The sequence below is a fragment of the Falco punctatus genome, assembly GCF_963210335.1.
Source record: "Falco punctatus genome assembly, chromosome: 2".
Lineage (NCBI taxonomy): Eukaryota > Metazoa > Chordata > Aves > Falconiformes > Falconidae > Falco > Falco punctatus.
This window is the reverse complement of record NC_137581.1, coordinates 100,702,547-100,719,815: the sequence shown is the minus strand read 5'-3', so window position 1 is coordinate 100,719,815 and position 17,269 is coordinate 100,702,547. Positions and strand designations below refer to the sequence as shown.

Here is a 17,269-nt window from a genome sequence, read left to right as displayed (position 1 = left end):
GCTGGGCCTATGGGTCACTAGCCTGACACCACTCTACTGCAAATAAATACCGAAAGCATGCCTGGTTATACTCACCTTCAAAAAAAACCCAATTAAAGACACTGCCTGAACAACAGCAGCAGCAGGTTTACTTTAGGCATGTGGAGTGGAAGCAGGTATTATAACTCAAGTACAAAGAGAGCCATAAGTGGCAGCAGGACTCTGATAACAAGACAGGGAGATTAAAAGAGACCCAAACATCAGAACAAACCTCTGAGGAATCTGAAGGGAGAAACTCAGGGTCTGACAATCACTTTGACATCACTGCATCTTTAGCTATATAGATGGATGGATAGGTACCAGTGTTTAAATTCTCTTGAGGATTTCTGTAAGTTTTATCTTATTCTTGAAAAAGAAGTTACACAAATGACTCTACTTTGCTTTTCAATGTTTTCTCTGCAACAAAGATTACAGGTACTTCAGTCTCCCCTGGCAATGCTGCACACTTTCAGCCCCTAAAATTTAGAATGTTCTTAAGTTAAATGAGAATGGGAAATTCAACATTTTAATCTTGGCTAGCAGATACAGCATTTCAAATGCAGAAAACATCAGCACAAGTTAACAAAAGACAAACGGATTCAATCTCTTCAAAAGCTTAGAAGGGTAGAAATGATCTTCTTCCACCAAGCATTACGGAAGCAATTTTAAAAGGAAAGCATCCACTGACGAGTGACACTGCTATATCTAACCTGAAAGACAAGATTTAAGGCCAGATTAAGTTTTGTTGGCAAACCAGAGGAACTCCATCGATATCAACTGTCCTACCCAATTACATGAAGCCAGGACTTGTTTTATGGCGCCGCACAACGTGACCTCATTTTTGAGCTTGCATTAGCTAGGAACAGTGTGTCCCACTGAAGCATTAAAGCCTACAGACTCAGCCAAATCTTCCATCTCAATATGCCACCAAGTCAAATCAGCAACAATTATCATCCTGGTCTTGAAATATGCAATAACACATGCAAGAAATATGCTCCACTTGATCTGGGAGACAGATCACATCCCAGCACTTCTTAATTTGTTCAGAAATACAGTCACCTTTAATGCCTTTAAAAAAAAAAAAAAAAAGAGGCCGTTCCAGCAGCATTTAGCTGTCAGCACTTCCTGAGAGAGAAGAAAAAAGTATCAATTCTTTTCAATGGGTATCTAAAGATTGGGAGGGAAGACAACACACACCAAGAATCCCTCGAAGAAAAGCATTTAGCAGACAGGGTACAGTGCAGAGTGAAGAGCATGCCTTCTGCAAAGACCAGACTGGAAATGGCACAGTAGTGAATTAAAACAAAAACCTCCCCACCTCAACAAAACCTGTGTTGTGTTGTGTTGGTGCTTTCTTCTTACAGCGTCAACCAGTGCGACTGGCAAGCAGCAGCGTCGTGGCACCCCACAGCCTTGCCAAAGCCCAGCGTGCATGGTGCTGCACCCATGCTCTGGGGACACCCCCGGGCACCCCCCACCCTTAACCCACAGGATGGGAGGGTGAGAAATGAGGTTTCTCAACACAGGTTATCTTCAAATTTCACGCTGGTCAAAATGTACCAGGCAAGCATTTAGTGGCCAGATACTGCTATAGATCAGAGATTCATTTACTTGCCACCATCAGCTGCAGGGAAGAAGAAAACAACAACCCATACCCTCTCCTTTCCTATATTCCTGGCATCTTCCTGCTTTGTGTGGCTTGTGACACCCCCAATCAAAGGGAAAGCCCAAAGCATCCTGCAAACAAAAGAAGAAAAGCTGGTCTTTCATGGAGTAAGAGAAGGAGATACAGTACCTGTCCCTGATGTACAAACAGGTTCAGGCACCTTCTCTTAGAAAGATAAAGAGCGTTTCACCTACAATTCCTCCCACTATCTCAAAGAGTCTTTAAAGTACTCGGGGGAAGGAAGGATCTGCCAAGAGAAGACTGTACATTTGCATAAGACACTTTGATGGTATAAACACTTCTGTGTACCCACATTTATTAAACAGATGATTATGAATACCTTGCATGAGTGAAAACCGACAACAGGCCTCACCAAACACAGCATGCAACAGGGGCGGTGGTAGAAGACTTGGGACTACAGAGCTCCTGGGTGAAGGAAGGTCTTCTACAGCTTCACACATGTACCACTCCAACTCCAGCAGGTCTGTGACCATGGCAAATGGAGGAGGAAGAGGAAAGGAGAGGGCAACAGGAAGCTGGCATGCAGAAACACGGTGAAATACCCCTCCTCTGATATTATTCAGGTTAAGACAGCACTTCAATAAATACCTAGATAACACAAAGTGAAGGAAGGTTAAGTGCACAAGGTTAAGAAATGGAAAAAAAAAAAAGTTTTTTCTTATTCTCTGTAAAACTTGAGACTCAATCATCACCTTAGGACTTGTTGTTCTTTCTATCCACAACACGGGGAAACCCAGGGTGGCCAGCCCAAGCTGGGTAAAGACACTTCTTGCCTCCCCAAGAACTTAGGTATTTTCATAATCACTTCAGAAACAAAGGCTGTCTTAAAACCTGAAAACCTGACTAACAATACATTTAAAGCTAACACTAAGGCAATGGTGATTAAATTATTCCTTTTCACAAAGCCCAAAGCAGGCCTAGAAACAAAACAAGTCAAGCACAGGTTTTTCTCCTCATCTCAGAATCACACGTATGCACGCCCACACTGCAACCTGCTGGTCCTGGCTGATCTCCTCCATGCAGCTCAGCCTTACCCATCCTACTCTTCTCCTGTTGTTTGTTGCTTGCCGTAATTGTGCAATTAAGGTATCAGCCTTCCCTCACTAACTCCTACAGACTATACCCAGTCCTCTCTTACTGCAGATTCAGCTCCAAGCAATTTCTGGCACAGCTCTCTAAAGGAAGCAGTTTCACCACTGAGGTACAACTGACAGCTGAGTCCAAGAAAATAATTTAGTGACGTGAAAAAAGATGCTTAGTTTAGCAGATCAGCTAACAAGCACACTGGTGCTGGAAAAGCCACATGCAGATTTCAGGCAGGGCAACACTCTTGGGTAACTTTCAAAATGCTTGACACTCTTATTACTTCCTTGGAAACCCTTCAAAAGTACAAAAAAATAAAGCAATTTCCAGCTTCAGCTTGAAAGAAGATATATACTCTACAGCCACCAGCCCTAAAGAGAGACTTCTGTCCATCGCAGGCATTATTGTCAAATCCTCATCATTTCTATCATCTCTTCCCCTCATTCCAGCACAGGGCACGCTCTCAGCAGCTTCAGTAGACTGCATCCTTGCAGCTGAAAACCGTGTCTGTGTACAAATAGGGTCACGTAATATAGATGTCTTCAGAAGATCCCCACCCAGCAACAACACCCCAAGATTCCCCTTGTTTGCAGCTGGAAGCTGAAATACCTCTTCAAACGAGCCTTCCCTGTTCAAAAGAGGAACTGAAACCTAGCATAGCAGGAGGCTTCCCAGCCCCAACACCTAAAAGATTACCAGTGGCCCAGAGGAAAGCTGGAATAGGTCCCCCTCTGTCTGTGCATGCAGGATGTGCTGGAGCAGAGAAGGCGTGAGGCAAGAAACCTGCACATTCCTTCTGTCAACAAAGATTTGGGCAGATCTAAGAGAGAGATATTTACTAGCATTGGTCGTGAGTAAAAGCTCCTGAAGATGTGTCAGACTGCTGACATAAACAAGCCTGGTCATGGCCTACAGGCTGCACAGCTCAGAGACCATGCATCCCTCTGACCTCCCACCCCTCGCCCAGCTCTGCCTGCACCAGCAGCCCCAGCTCGCTGTCAGTCATTTTTATCTGCCCGGTTGGCAGGGTCAGAGCATCTCATCCTCCAGCAGGTCTGTACACCTCCTCGGCGGGCCTCCTTCCCCCTCACACATGCCTGATGACCCTCCTGGACCAGTGCCGGCATTACACAGGTACGCCTGCTTCGCATTGCGGGCTGCAGCTCCCCGGTGTCAAACTGAAGCCCTCCAGGGGTGCCGCTCTTGCTGGTTGTCACAGACCACAGCCCTTGGGCTGTGCAAGTCGCTGAGCAAGATCCCCAGCCCAAGACGTTTGCATTATGCTGCTGCTCACTCCCTCTTGCACTTGCCAAGAGGCACCATGCATGAGCTCTTCCCTGTCCTGTCCATCAAAGGAAGGAATAAATTACCTCCCGGCAAACTGGGACTCAGTTGTTCGCTGACTCCGGAGAGTTCGAGCTTCTGCAGCAGGCAAATCTCCCGAGGCGTTTCGTGTGCTGCTGTTCCCAATTCTGCCACATGACGATTCCCATTAGGGTGCTCCCACCTCCCCCACAGACCTCGGTTAGGATTTCAGCTGGCGTGGATCCTGAGGGCACTCTCTACCAGCAGCAAAACTGTGCTTGCAGCTACTGCTGCTGACCCTTTACAGTATGCCAACAGGGCACAGCTCAAATTGTTCTAAAAAAATGCTCTTTTCTGTTTCTGGTACAGAGCTCCATCAATACCCTCTCCCTGCCATCACCACCCCAGGCTGGAGCAAAGAGGTCAGGCAAGACCCAGGCCCAAGGACGTCCTCCCGCACTTCCAGCACAAGGAGCAACCTGAAGCACAATTTCTCTTTGTCTCTTCCCATATTTCAAGACTATTTGGATACTCTGCAGACAAATTACGGATTTGCTTCTACAGCTGCACCAAAGTGAACTTTTTTTTTAAGTACAAGGTTCAGTCGCCTTTGCTTGCTGCCTCTCCTGCTCCCACTGCAGGACAAAAGGAGGCAACAGGCAAAGTGCAAACCAGGCAGAGGGAGAAGTAATTAAACTTGTAGGACTACTCCATTTGAATGGAACGATCCTAGGCAAAAAGAGAGAGCAGGTATTACCCCAGCAAGCCCCTATTGCATACCTGAGCTCCACAGAAACAGAAGGCCAGATCACAAAAACAAAGTGGAGGGGCCAGGGCCAGAAACAGCTGCAGTAGCTCAGCAACAAGCAATGGTGCGAGCTCACCCGGCTGGTGCCTCAGGTGCTGAGCAGGAGGACGAGCGCTGGCTGGGAGGACTTTCCCTTCCAGCAGCGACACCACTGTGCCCTACACAGACCTGTGCAAAACCAGGGGAGACCGGAGAAGTCCTCCAGCATTTTGGGACCCCGCCAACGGCAGCCACAGTCACATCCATGCGCCCAAGGACGATTTGTGGGCCTTGACCAACAGTTCAGTTCTCTTTAAAAATGTCAGTAACGCCAGAGAGCACCAGGGTTCAGACGGGGGATAGATAAGGGCCTAGGGGAGGTAGGGGCTAAGGGAAGACCACCTCCCCCTGCCACAAAAATGCAGACAGCTTATCTGTCATACCCTAGGGGGGTCCCTTCTGAAGGCTGGTTTTTTCTTCTTTTCCAGGAAGGGAAAGGAGGGTGGAGTGTCTTTTGGCTTAGTTAAAAAAAAATTAAAAAAAAATAAATAAAATTGAGGAGACCTGCTCTCTGTTGGCCAAACCTACACACACTTTTTCCACGCCCCCCTTCAATCTGACACATTTCTCCAGATGCCTGCTCACTGTCCCCTAGCCTCTTTCACCCTCCAGACAAGGCCATACATGGGGCAGATCCCACCCCGCAATGAGGAGAAAAGCTAAGGTAAGGGGGATGATGTGTGGGATCCCTCAGTTAAGTCAAGCATTTGTCTTCACAACAGCATCCAAACACCAAATGGGTACATTTTTCTTCTTGGTTTAATTTTAGGGTGCCCATACTCACAGCTTTTGCTTTAACACCAGCTGCCCCTAACTGCACATGCTCAGGGCCATTTTTATCAGAAGGCTCCCAGAGCAGCTTTCCTGTGTTTCTTTGCTAGATTTTATTCCCTGTCCTTCAGTCCCTCCAGTTCTTCCACTTCACAGCTGGCAGGGACCAGACACACTTGCACGCAAGACAGACTGACTGACTACCAGCAGACAAACAAATACAAAAAAAATACTGAGAGTCCTCAGTAAACCATCCTTCTTTATCTGACGTCTTAACACCTCATAAGCATTTTGCAAATTTTTTTTCATACCCAGCTTCTTCCTACAGGCTTAGAGCACCTACAAACCCTATGTTTGGAGACTTGTCCCACACCTCCCTGTCAAAGGTCATCTATCCGCAGGGGCCAGGCAGAGAGCTGAAGCCCAGCTTTTCTTTTGAGCACTGCCATGGGAGAACTGAGTGAGCAATGTCTACAGCTGTCAGACCTTAACGCCGTGCTACAGAGCTGGCAGCATGTTAACCACAGACGGCCCAAGGAAGCTGAAGGGAGTAATGTAATTAGTCAACCACTAAGTACCTCCACAGTCACATGCTTCAGTGACTGTCTTCATAAAGCTGTGAATAGCCCACTGCAGCTATGCCCGAGCTTTTAACGTCGAAATTAATTCATCCTTGACCTGAGGCACAAAAAACCCTACCCTACCCCACCCACACCACGGATTTGCTCATCAACTAAACTGATGACTCCTGGTCAATACCATCCAGGCCTTTCCTTGACCCATCACAAGCCTCACACATAACATATACCTGATACAGATGATGCATACAGTGATGACACTGCCAAATTTCAAGTTCACATCATCCAGAGAGAAATGCATGCAGTCATCACAACAGCTGGTGCAGACCATCAGAAATCAAGTGAGAGAGGAGAATCAGCATTTGGGTACCTTTAAATTGGAGGATGCAGTCCCTGATGCCCTGAAGTACGCTCAGTGCTCCAGCATAAGGGATTTCACGTCACAACCACCACAAGCTGCTAGGCAGGCATTTAACCCAAGCACCACTGCTCACACAGCTAGTTGAAATTTAAGGGCCCAAGGTAGCAGCGAAGTAAACCTTTGCTTGTGTCTAAACCATAAATTTTTCCCTATTCTTAGGTTGTGGTTGCACTGGAAGTGGATAGCAGCGGCCAGGTTGCACCTGACTGATGATCCACCCAGGCAAGCTCCATAGCCATGCCAGTCAAAGCCAGCTTTGGGACTCACACCACAGAGGTCTCACAGCCACTGCCACTCACAGGAAGGGCAAAATAACACATCGCTTGGCTCGCTCTGGTAAAAGCTCCTAAATACAAAGAGGCTGCTGCTGGACTGCAAAATCCCCAAACTGCAAGGTGCTAGAAGCTGGGAGAGCACCTCAGAGAAGTGCCAGTAGCACCTGCCCTGGTCTTATACTCATCCCCAGGACAGAAAGGTTTCACACTATTTAGTAGCCTTCTACAGGTGAATTTCATGGAAGAAAAAACCCAAATATGATGTGAGAGTGTATTCAACAGACCCCACAGGAAGAAGAGGGTGCACAAAGAACTGTCTCGTTCATCTAGTTGAGCTTACCTTCAACTCATGCCCCGGCAGGTACCTGCAGACACTCACAAGTTACCAAAGGAAAACTTCTATAATTCTCACAAGATTCTTAAGCCTGTGATGCAAAACGAACATTTCCCTGAAGTCATATTTTGCCAACAAACAATTTTCACATAGAGAAGAAAAATAAGTTTGACCAATTCAAAGTTGAAAGCTAAAGAGTTTTAATTTGGGACAAGGATAAAAATGTGAATTGCCAACAAATAATTCTCCGAAGTAAAACAACATGTGCACCCCCTCTCACACCCAGTCATGAGCAAAGCTCAGACACAACCCCTTCAGAGAGGACACATGCCTGTTGTCTACACACATTAGGAGGGTTCCAGTGGAATAATTACAATTAATCCATTACTTAATCTCCTAATCACTTCTGAGCAAACTGCATTCCTAGACATTTGTTAATGACACATTCATCTTCATACCATCCTACTCCTGAAAATTTAACCAAGAAAATAAACTGAAAAATGCCCAGGTAACACCAGTTACCTCATTCAAAGCTACAAGCAAAAAAGATTTGCAGCTGAGGCCTTGCCTACAGTGGCAACTTGCTGTCAGTGGTACAGGCACCGAGAGCTCTTCCGTGCTGGGGGTCTCATCACCAAGCCACCCTTGCCTGCCGCAGCAGCCACCTTCCACTTCCAGTTGCTCAGGCTGGGTTTTAAGTGGCTTGTGGTCCATGAGCTGCATCAGTAACTGGACACGCAGAGTCCCCCTGCAATTCCCCTCTTACTCAATATATTCCACCTAACATATATATTGCGGATTTAAACATGCGGTGAATGAGTTTAACCACCCCACGGGATGCAATAACTAGGTGTTAGGAGGAAATTCTGAGAGCAGACAAGAGTAAGAATAGAAATTCAGGCAGTCTTTGCAACACTTCAGTTCTGTGTCTCACTTGGTAGGTTTAGAAGAGACCTGTAGCACCGACTTTTTTTTTTGTTTCATTACCGGGGGAAAGAGAGTATTCCAGCATGGGAGCCCTGAAGCTAAAATTAAAAACCTGTAATTTGGGTTCAGTAGCAGTTGGTATAATTCAGATCCCAGCCACAATGAGAGGTCTCCAACATTATCAACTGTCAACAATTATTACTGGCTAGACACACAAAACAGCTTTGTTCTGAACTGGAAGCCACAACTGCAAGCAGCAGTAATTGCTACCGAAGTCAAAACACACAAAAAACCCCAGCCTTTCCATGTAAAATATGATCCAATGAAGAATCTCCACTCATATCTGTAAAAAACAAAGAGTAAAATCCAAGACTGTATGCCCAGTAAAGGAGGGGGCTAGCAAGGAAAAAGGATCCCAAAAAGGCACTTGTTAACTATTCTGAGCTGAATGCACATTTAATGAAACATCCTGTTCATTAGTTACTGAACTTTCATTAGCAGTTTAAGGGAAAGGTACACATGGAAGAAATGAAATGCAATCAATTTCTCCTGAAAACGCATACATTTCCACACTAATCTTCAGCAAATTCATCCCAACCAATATTAAAAACCGAATCAATTAATACTAATTGCTCACCTTATTTTCACAGAGGGATCTTCACACTTCAGCAAGCCTCAAAAAAAAAAAAAAAAGAAAAAAAGAAGAAGAAAAAAAGGCTATTTGTACAAAAGCAATTTACTTGTCTGGTCTTTTTATATCCATTTAGCTATGCACTTAATTATTTTGGCAGGTAATTCTGTCAGCTCAAGTTTCCTTCCTCACAACTACCCTTTTGCAAACTGACAGAACGAAGCAATCACGTTTTTATAACCCAACAGCCTATAGCAACAGAATAAACAGAGTCTTCTGAGTCATGGGGCGAACTCCCAAACCCACTGACTTCATTAGCAGATCGGCCATTAACAACACAACTGGTGTGACTTTCCCAGGAGACAACGATGACCAAGCGAGGAAGTGTATTTTACTAGCAACAAGCAAACATAAAAGGATTCACCTTCAATTTTTCTTAAACACGACACATACATTTTTAACACTTGCCGTATAGATAGCACAGAGTAAACCGAAGCTACAGTTGTCCTCCTCAGGTGTAGAAACACAAGAGGTTTTCTGACCATCACATGCAGAGTCTCCAAGAGAGGCTTTCTCTTCCTGCGCCCCATATAACCACACTACACTTCCAACACCACCGCCTCATTAACAGGTCTTGAAAGGTTTTTTTACACAGGTCCATTGACGTCTACAAGCAAAACGAGACAAATAGCTGAAAAAAAAAAAAAAAGTCACTTAATGCTGAAAGTCTTTCTTTTTGGTTAGTTTTATGGAGAAAATGCTGCCAAAACAGCTCTCTAAAATGCTAAGCAACTTGGATCTGCATGGCGCCAATCAATCAGTGTGTCCCTGCAGCAACCTGCACCCCTCGCCCCAGGAACAAGCCGGTGTCAGTACTGGTCAGGCTCTGGGCGGGCTTTCCCAGGGACTAAACACACCGTCTGCCTAGCCTCGACTGCTCCCGAGGTGTCTTCCTGCCTCCAAAATCACGGCGCTAACTCACGTCTCACCTGTCCCAGCTCCCACAGATGGAGGGGATACACAACAACATAAGACAGCACCAAGCTGAAAACCTTTGGTTCATCTGGAAGGAGACAGCCCAGGCACCAGAGGCAGTAACACCAACAGAGAGCCTTTTGGGGCTCTTTTGCTTCAGCTGTATGTGAATGGCCAAGAAGTGACTTAAGCGGAACTAGTACCAATGTGGGGATGCAACCGCCTCAACTCAAAATGTTTCTTGCATCATTCAGTTTCTGCACTTCCTGCATTGTTTTGCATTTTTCCTCCCTCATTCAGTCTTGGCTGATACTGCAGGGGAAGCCAAGTCGAGTTAGGGAAGATGCTTAGCCTTTTTTCACTCCCAAGATGGAACAAGTTAAGTACTGCTAGCTGTCTGCTGCTTCGTCACCGTAACAGCTCTCCGTCTCCCAGCACTACAGATATCAAACCCTGTGGATCAAAACCCACTGTCATCTCTTAAAAAAGAACATGATAGTAAGTGGAAAAATTAACTGAAGTCAGTGCTTTCTGCGTTTTTTTACCACAGTTCTCCAGATCACCTGTCACACAGTCAGTGGAGAACGGTTTTAAAAGTGCCTCCGCACTCGTGTCACACAGGCACCTACCCAAACTCTAGGGAATGTCCATGAAGGAACAAGCTACAAACGGAGGCAGGTGCGGACAGAAATGCAGATAGGGCATGAATTAAGGCTTTCATAAAATTTTCAAACAGCACCAACACTCTGCAGGAACTCGTCGGGTGGTTAGGAAGCAGTACTCAAGGTTTTAAAGCATGCTTTCAATAAGCAAACTGAGCTGAGGAGCTGATGCAACCAAAAAGAGTTCTGCTGGAGCACTGGCTGGGACGTGGAGGGAGATACCTTTTGCCCAAGGCTTCACTGGTGCCTAACGGCAGCAGGTTACAGGGAAAGTGCTGGCAGAGACTAGAGCAGTGGGACCGAGTAGTGGAGCACAGCACTGAGAGCCTGGCCCACTCGAGAGGTCACTCATTGTGAAGGAATGGCTGGCAGCAGCACAGTAAACTTTCACATCTCAGGGGGTTTCCACAGCCCAGGAGATCAAAGCACTGCTAGAGTGGGAGGAGGTGGCAAACAGGAGAGGGAAGGACCAGTTTTGAGATCAGGATGGCAAGAGCTGAAGTCAGATGGGAAGCAGTCAGGAAATCTGCCTGGGGTTAACAAGGAAACCCACATCTCTCCCCAAACCATGTCAAGAGATAAAGGCAGGCATGGGATTTCCTTCAGAAGAAGCAAATGGAACCAACAGTGACAGAGCAGGATAAGAGATCATTCAAAACAACAAAACCCACCTCCTGCTAACAATGGATGGTCCGACAGACAAGCAGTAACTGGATCCAAGCAGGGACTGCCCTGGCTTGCTGAAAGCCTGATGCCTGACTGAGCACTACATATCAGGGAGGGTGGAAAGCCAGACGGAGGGCTAATGTGATGACAAATAGGCTAGGTCACCGTACAATAAATAAATAAATAAATAAATAAATAAATAAAAGAAAAAAACAACAGAGGGGGAATCAAAATTCTAAGTGAAACTTTCACAACATCACTCGTTTTCTCCATGCCTTCTTCTGCGAGTAAGGCAGACAAGAAACAGGCAATCAAGGTATTCATGTTCTTGCAGAGCAGTGCAGGTACAGCAGGAAATCACGGGCAAAGTACTAGGCTACAGCTTTCTGGCATGAGGTTTTAAATCTCTAGATGTAAGATATTTTGAGTGAGAGATGAGAGATGTTTTCCAGCTGTGGTTTAACTTTAGCCTAGAGATATGCAGTTGCTCTATAAAAGTAGTTCCTAAGATTAGTTTTTACAACAAAGGGAGAGGAAACTCCAGTCATCCAAGAGTGCTATTGTCAGCCAGTCTGAGATGAAATGGCACAGCACTGACTGATAACGATGCACGATGAGATGGCTCTCACATTAGGGAAAAAGACTTCTTTCCTTACATAGCTGGTTGGGCTTAAGCTCTCCAGAGGCGGCTGTGGAGCATGTATGCCATTACATGGGGAAAGCAGGAGAGCTACTCCTCTTTGAAAAGACATTTTGCAAAGAAAAGTAGCAGAAAGGACTTTTTCTGTGACAGAAAAGCACTGCTGCAGCCCCTCCACCCTCCCCAGCCAGAGTCACATCTGCCCTCACCAATGCAAGGGTTTTGCATGAGCCCTCAGATGAGCCCACAGCAGCAGGAACAGCAATGGCAGAGGCGGAACTTGACAGCTCCTGGCTCCTAAACCTCTCTGACAGCTCTCTTCACACCGACAGTGACCGCTGCCATCCCTGAGCAGCTGCTCCTGGCACCACCAAGCCGAGCCCAGACTTTCTGGCGCAGCCACCCCACGAGCCCTGCGCTTCACAGGGGCATCACGTTTGGCCCAAAGGACCCTGGCACCTTCCCGTGCTGTGCCAGGTCAGGGGCACACTGCAGGCAATGCACAGTCAAAACCGATGTTGGAGGTTGCCTCAAAACTTCTGCAGCCAACTTTGTCTTCATGAAACACCCTCCATCAGAGCCATCAAGTTACTGCACACCACACACAGGCTTTGTATCAATGTCTTTGCCATCATTCGGCAAATGAAGGGCGGTCCTGCCCTCCAGTAAGTCATACTATTAGGCAAAGTAAACGAGTTGTCAATAAACCCTTGATTGTTCAATGAGACGTCACTAATGGAAAGGCAAATGTACACTGCCAGAATCCATGAGATGATAGCAATAATTTTCAAGTTACGCTTGATGTTTCTGTGATGTAGCTATTTTCAGTTGCTTTAAATCTTCTTCATAAAAGTCAGTCTTTGAATAAAATAAAAAAAACACTTGTGATTGTTCTGAGCTCAGAGGCACACATTTAATCAGCCCAGGTGTTTAAATTATTTATCCATGAGGAGGAAAACCATACTAATCTTAGGAACAAAGCACATGATGGGGAAAAACAATTAGACTTAAAGACATGCTGAATAATGTGAAGCAGTAGAGAATTCTTTCATGCACAAGATAACTGTGACCAAGGGTGTACCAAGTATTTATGTTATTGCAGCCTGGGCTGCAAAACTCAAAATACAGTGTTTTGCTGCTACTAAAAGAAGTATTTCCCAACTGTAAGGCAAAATTACTGTTTTCAACAAGCACAAAGCCCCAGTTAAAAGTTGGTACTCTCCCTAGCTTGAAAGAGCAGAACTTCTCCGATGTTTTTTTCGAAAACAAAAACAGTGTCTGGGGAAAAACAGAGTACTTTAGGAACTATTCTTCCATAAGTAAATGTGCCCTCCAGTGCTCTGGACCAAACCACCTCTCCTCATCACTTACACATAGAAAATAATCTCTTGCCTTTCTTCTTTGATCTTAACCTTCTTCCTGCTCTACCTCGCTTTTCACAGCCAAGGGTCTGCCCAAGTTGCAAGGGAGACCTCCCAAGTGGAGGTTATACAGGGTGGGAGCAACACTCCAGCCCACTGCAGCCTTGTCAGATCACTCCCCTAGCAATGGTTGCCACGGAAGCAGCTGGTCTGGCACTACATCTAGGTCCCCAGGTGGATTGAAGGGCTGTGGTGATGCACCACGACACCTGGTTAAGAACACAAGACCTTCCCACCACCCTTGCTCACTGCCTGCTCTTTCAAGGGCAGAAATTCTTAAGTCTGCTTTAATGTTAATGGAATAGATATCTTGGTCCAGCTCTCAAATGCCTGGTCCCTCAGCCTTGGCTTTATCCACTGAAATTAATGGAGAACATCAAGAAAGAGGTGTATTTATACTGTGCACTGGAGAAAAGTAAAACCAGGTGGTGTTCTGCCAAGTAGACACATTTATGCAACGTTGAACCCCAGCATCTGTACCTTCACTTAGAAAGACTTAGCCAATTAAGTTGATAGCACGGCACACGCTGGCACTTTCTGAGATGCGGCAGTTCTTATCCCAGCAAAGAATCCCTGGCTCTTCTCCCAACTTGTCACCAGTGTCTGCTGCCTCACCACCCAGCATGCAACATCGTCTGCCATGGAGGTGGGTTATGGCTACTGAGCAACAACAGCCTGTGCCTATGTGAACAAGCTAGAATCCTTTCTTGATCTGTGCCACATTGCAAAGGTTGGGCTGACTACAGAGAAAACAAAATCCTTACCTTTGCTCAAAGAGACCCAGGGAGAAGTTCAAGGTATTTCAGCTCACTTCAAGCCATTGCCAGCTGGTGTTTCAATCATTTTGTTTCTATAATCTGGGCAGCACACCAAAGATCACAAGGATTTGGTTTAAGTTTCATTTTAAAATCATCTTGTAGGAGAAGAATCATTCCTCCATTTTATTAAGCAAAAACCATAGGCTGCTGACAATGCTATTATAGGCGGCAACATCAATGGAACATTTTTATATATACATATATATAAAAATAAAGGAAAACATTGAGCTAGAAAGTTACTAACAAAAATAGAAAGGAAGACCCCTGAGACATTCTCTGAAATTCCTTTTAACACAAGCCAACACTTAAAGCATCTTGGCTGAGATTCCCCCAGTAACCTACAAACCATTTTATAGCATCATTGCTCAAATCAATCTGAGTGTCCAGTAGAGCAATTTCTAAGGGAATGACATGCCTATTATTGACAAAATCCTTCACAGAGCAAGTAGAAAACCTACAATGCAGATACATCAACTTTTTTGAAAGTACCATTGGCTCAAATTCAGTTATAATGGGAAAGTGACCTGTTTTGATGTCAAAAGTCCTTGGCATTACAGTTCAGAGGAAAAGTGTCTGTGAAACACTGCAAGAGGGACACAGTTTCACAAGGAGAAGCAAATGAGAGGAGAAAGAGAAGGAAAGGGAAAAAAAAAATTACCAAAGCAGCCCCCAGCACCACAGCCTGCCCAACTGCTCCCAGGTACAGGCAGGCAATCCTGAGTTCCCTTCCTTCTTCGGATCAATTCTCCAGCCATGGGAATCCTTCATTTGATGTTTGCTTTCAGCCGTCGTCAGCCGTTTTACTCAGTTTTGCCAGACTGCACTTTTGTCATTAGTTCTGGTTAGAGATACGGATGAGGGGGCACTTCCATTTCATTCTTTTTGGGTTTGGATTTTTTGTTTGTTGGGGATGGAGTTTTTTGTTGGTTTGTTTTTTGGGTTTTTTTACTGAAGTACCTTATGCTGTAACTGTAAGAATAATTATTTTGGAGGATGAAATTTCCCATTCTTGTTCTCATTGCAAAGGTGCATATCTGAAGATCTGCTTGGTCATTTAAGGTTTTTGAACATGTTCTCAGATAAGCACAGCTGCAATTTTAACAGTAGCTAAAATTACAGAATTTAAGAAAGGAAAATTTGATGTGATGTTTCATGCTTTAGTTAACAGTCTTCCAAGATACAAAGCTCCAGTTGCTCTGGAAACTGTAACTTGGACACAACCATGTAGATACATCAACCCCCTGGCTATAAATGAAAACACTTTAGCAACGCTGCACATTTGTGTGACAAACATTTTTAAAAACAAGCACTGCATCCTGATCTTCATACAGGTAGGGCACATCCCGCAGCCCTCCCCGTGCAGGGCACAGTTCTCTGTCTGCATTTCCTTAAGCCTCAAGAGAAATGCTTGAGCGAGAGCCAGGAGAGCATGCGGACCTGGCATTGAGACAACGACCCTCCAGATGAGGGAGAGATGGGAAACACAGGTGGGTGGTTGAGGGATATGCCACGGATTGAAAGCAGAGCTGTTTCTTCCCATGTTTGCATGGTGCCTATCACACTGCAGGCACAGCTGGAAGCAAACACTGGTACCAAAAGAAGGACTTGGAAGACAAATGAACATGGTGGACAGGCTGGGATCTGGTACACAGAGCCCTCGGCCACTGACTCAGGAGAAGGCAGCAGGAAACCTGGAGCTGGGAACACAGCAAGTCAACGGCCGTCAGGAGAGGGAAAGCGGAGGGGGATGCTCAAAAGCAAAGTAGGAAGAATGAGTGTGGGATGTTCATGGAGGGGGATCGGACACAGCACAACACCAGAAGCCAGATACGTGTGGGTTTTTTTTTTTAAAAAAAGGGGAACTATTACATACATAAACGACGGCCTGAGTGCTGGTTGCTGTGGAAACCATAACTTCGAATTCAGTGCCTAAAACCTAGCATTGCTATTTATACCATGCTCCTCACTACAGCGCGAGAACTTCGGCTGAGAAACAGAGAGCTCTGGTACCAGACAAACATGGGTTCCCCCCCTCCGTTACACGCAGTGATCCTTTCAAACAATGCCTCACAAGGTTTTTTCCGATGTTCCTGGCCACTGAATGACTACACAGCATAATCACCTCTGATAAAAAAAGAAAAAAACCAAACTAAAACACCCCTGTCTTTCCTCTTACAAGCAAGACCAAATGAATTACTGGACATACATCAGGTAGGATTTACTGAGTTCCACTTCGGTCAAGAGCAACTAGAGATGCCAAAAAGGCATCTTTTTTAAACAACAGTATATCTTGTTCCCCTTAAGGCAAATTATAGTCAGCATTGCATGAGATTATGGAGGGCCAGATCCCAAAGTCGGTTATCATTAAAGATGACAAGCATTTGTTTAAGGACTCCAGAACATTGCCTTTGATATACTGGAAAGCATAACTGGATCACTAATGCAAGAATAACAATAACAAAAAGGCTACAGATTAAATTCCTGCTGGGAGAATCCCTTTAAAAGAATTTTGGGGTTTAGTTGCTTTGCTGTTCAAGAAGGAAATGGCTTTTTTCTGCATGAGAAACATGGTTCTGGGGCAGCCAAGTGTTCCCCCTGCAGCCTGTGTGGAAGCAGAACTAATCTGCCTGTAGCCAAAGCAGAGGTGAGCCAGGTCCCCACAGGTATGCCACTTTCCTCTTCCAACTCCACCATTCCAGGGCTTGGAAGGGAGGAAACAGTCCCATTCTCCAGCCACCCCTACATCACGTTTTACCTTGAGTAGCATGGAGGTGCTAGCATAGCACATTCATCGCCACTACCAAATACACACAGTAACTACCATGGCGGTGATGATCAGGTTTTAAGACGCTTTCCAGGACCTGTGCACACATCAGTCCCCAAATCAAAGAGCTCGTGGCATACAAGGGCGATTAAGGCAAAAGCTGAGGGAGAAAACCACAGCATTTTCCAAGGTCACTCGTACCTTCAAAAATCCCACGGGACTGTCCCATCCATGTGGGCTCATCAGGAAGTAGCAAGGACAACAGTTAGGTGCAATCCAATAAACAATACTCTGCCTGAACAAAGCAGCTTTGCCAGCCGAAGGGCAGCCGGGGGCTGCGCAGGGACAGAAGGAAGGGCTCGGCGGAGGGGCTCCAACAGCTGCCAAGCCAGGAGGGGCAGAAGGAAGTTGCTCTCTGCAGGATCGGGCCCTTACAGCCAAGGTGA

At 45.6% G+C, this 17,269-nt stretch overlaps 1 protein-coding gene across 1 annotated transcript in view; it reads right to left on the bottom strand.

Moving 5' to 3' along the window:
* Positions 1-5,407: 5,407 nt before the first annotated feature.
* The window catches only part of LOC308059350 (uncharacterized protein), a 44,449-nt gene continuing 32,587 nt past the window's right edge, over positions 5,408-17,269 (bottom strand). The window contains exons 3-5 of the mRNA XM_080376556.1: positions 9,331-9,568; positions 8,884-8,909; positions 5,408-7,410 (exon numbers count right to left, since the gene is read on the bottom strand). Of these exons, the coding sequence (XP_080232682.1) occupies positions 9,525-9,568 (44 nt within the window). The 3' untranslated portion in view covers positions 5,408-7,410; positions 8,884-8,909; positions 9,331-9,524. The remainder of the gene's footprint in view (positions 7,411-8,883; positions 8,910-9,330; positions 9,569-17,269) is intronic.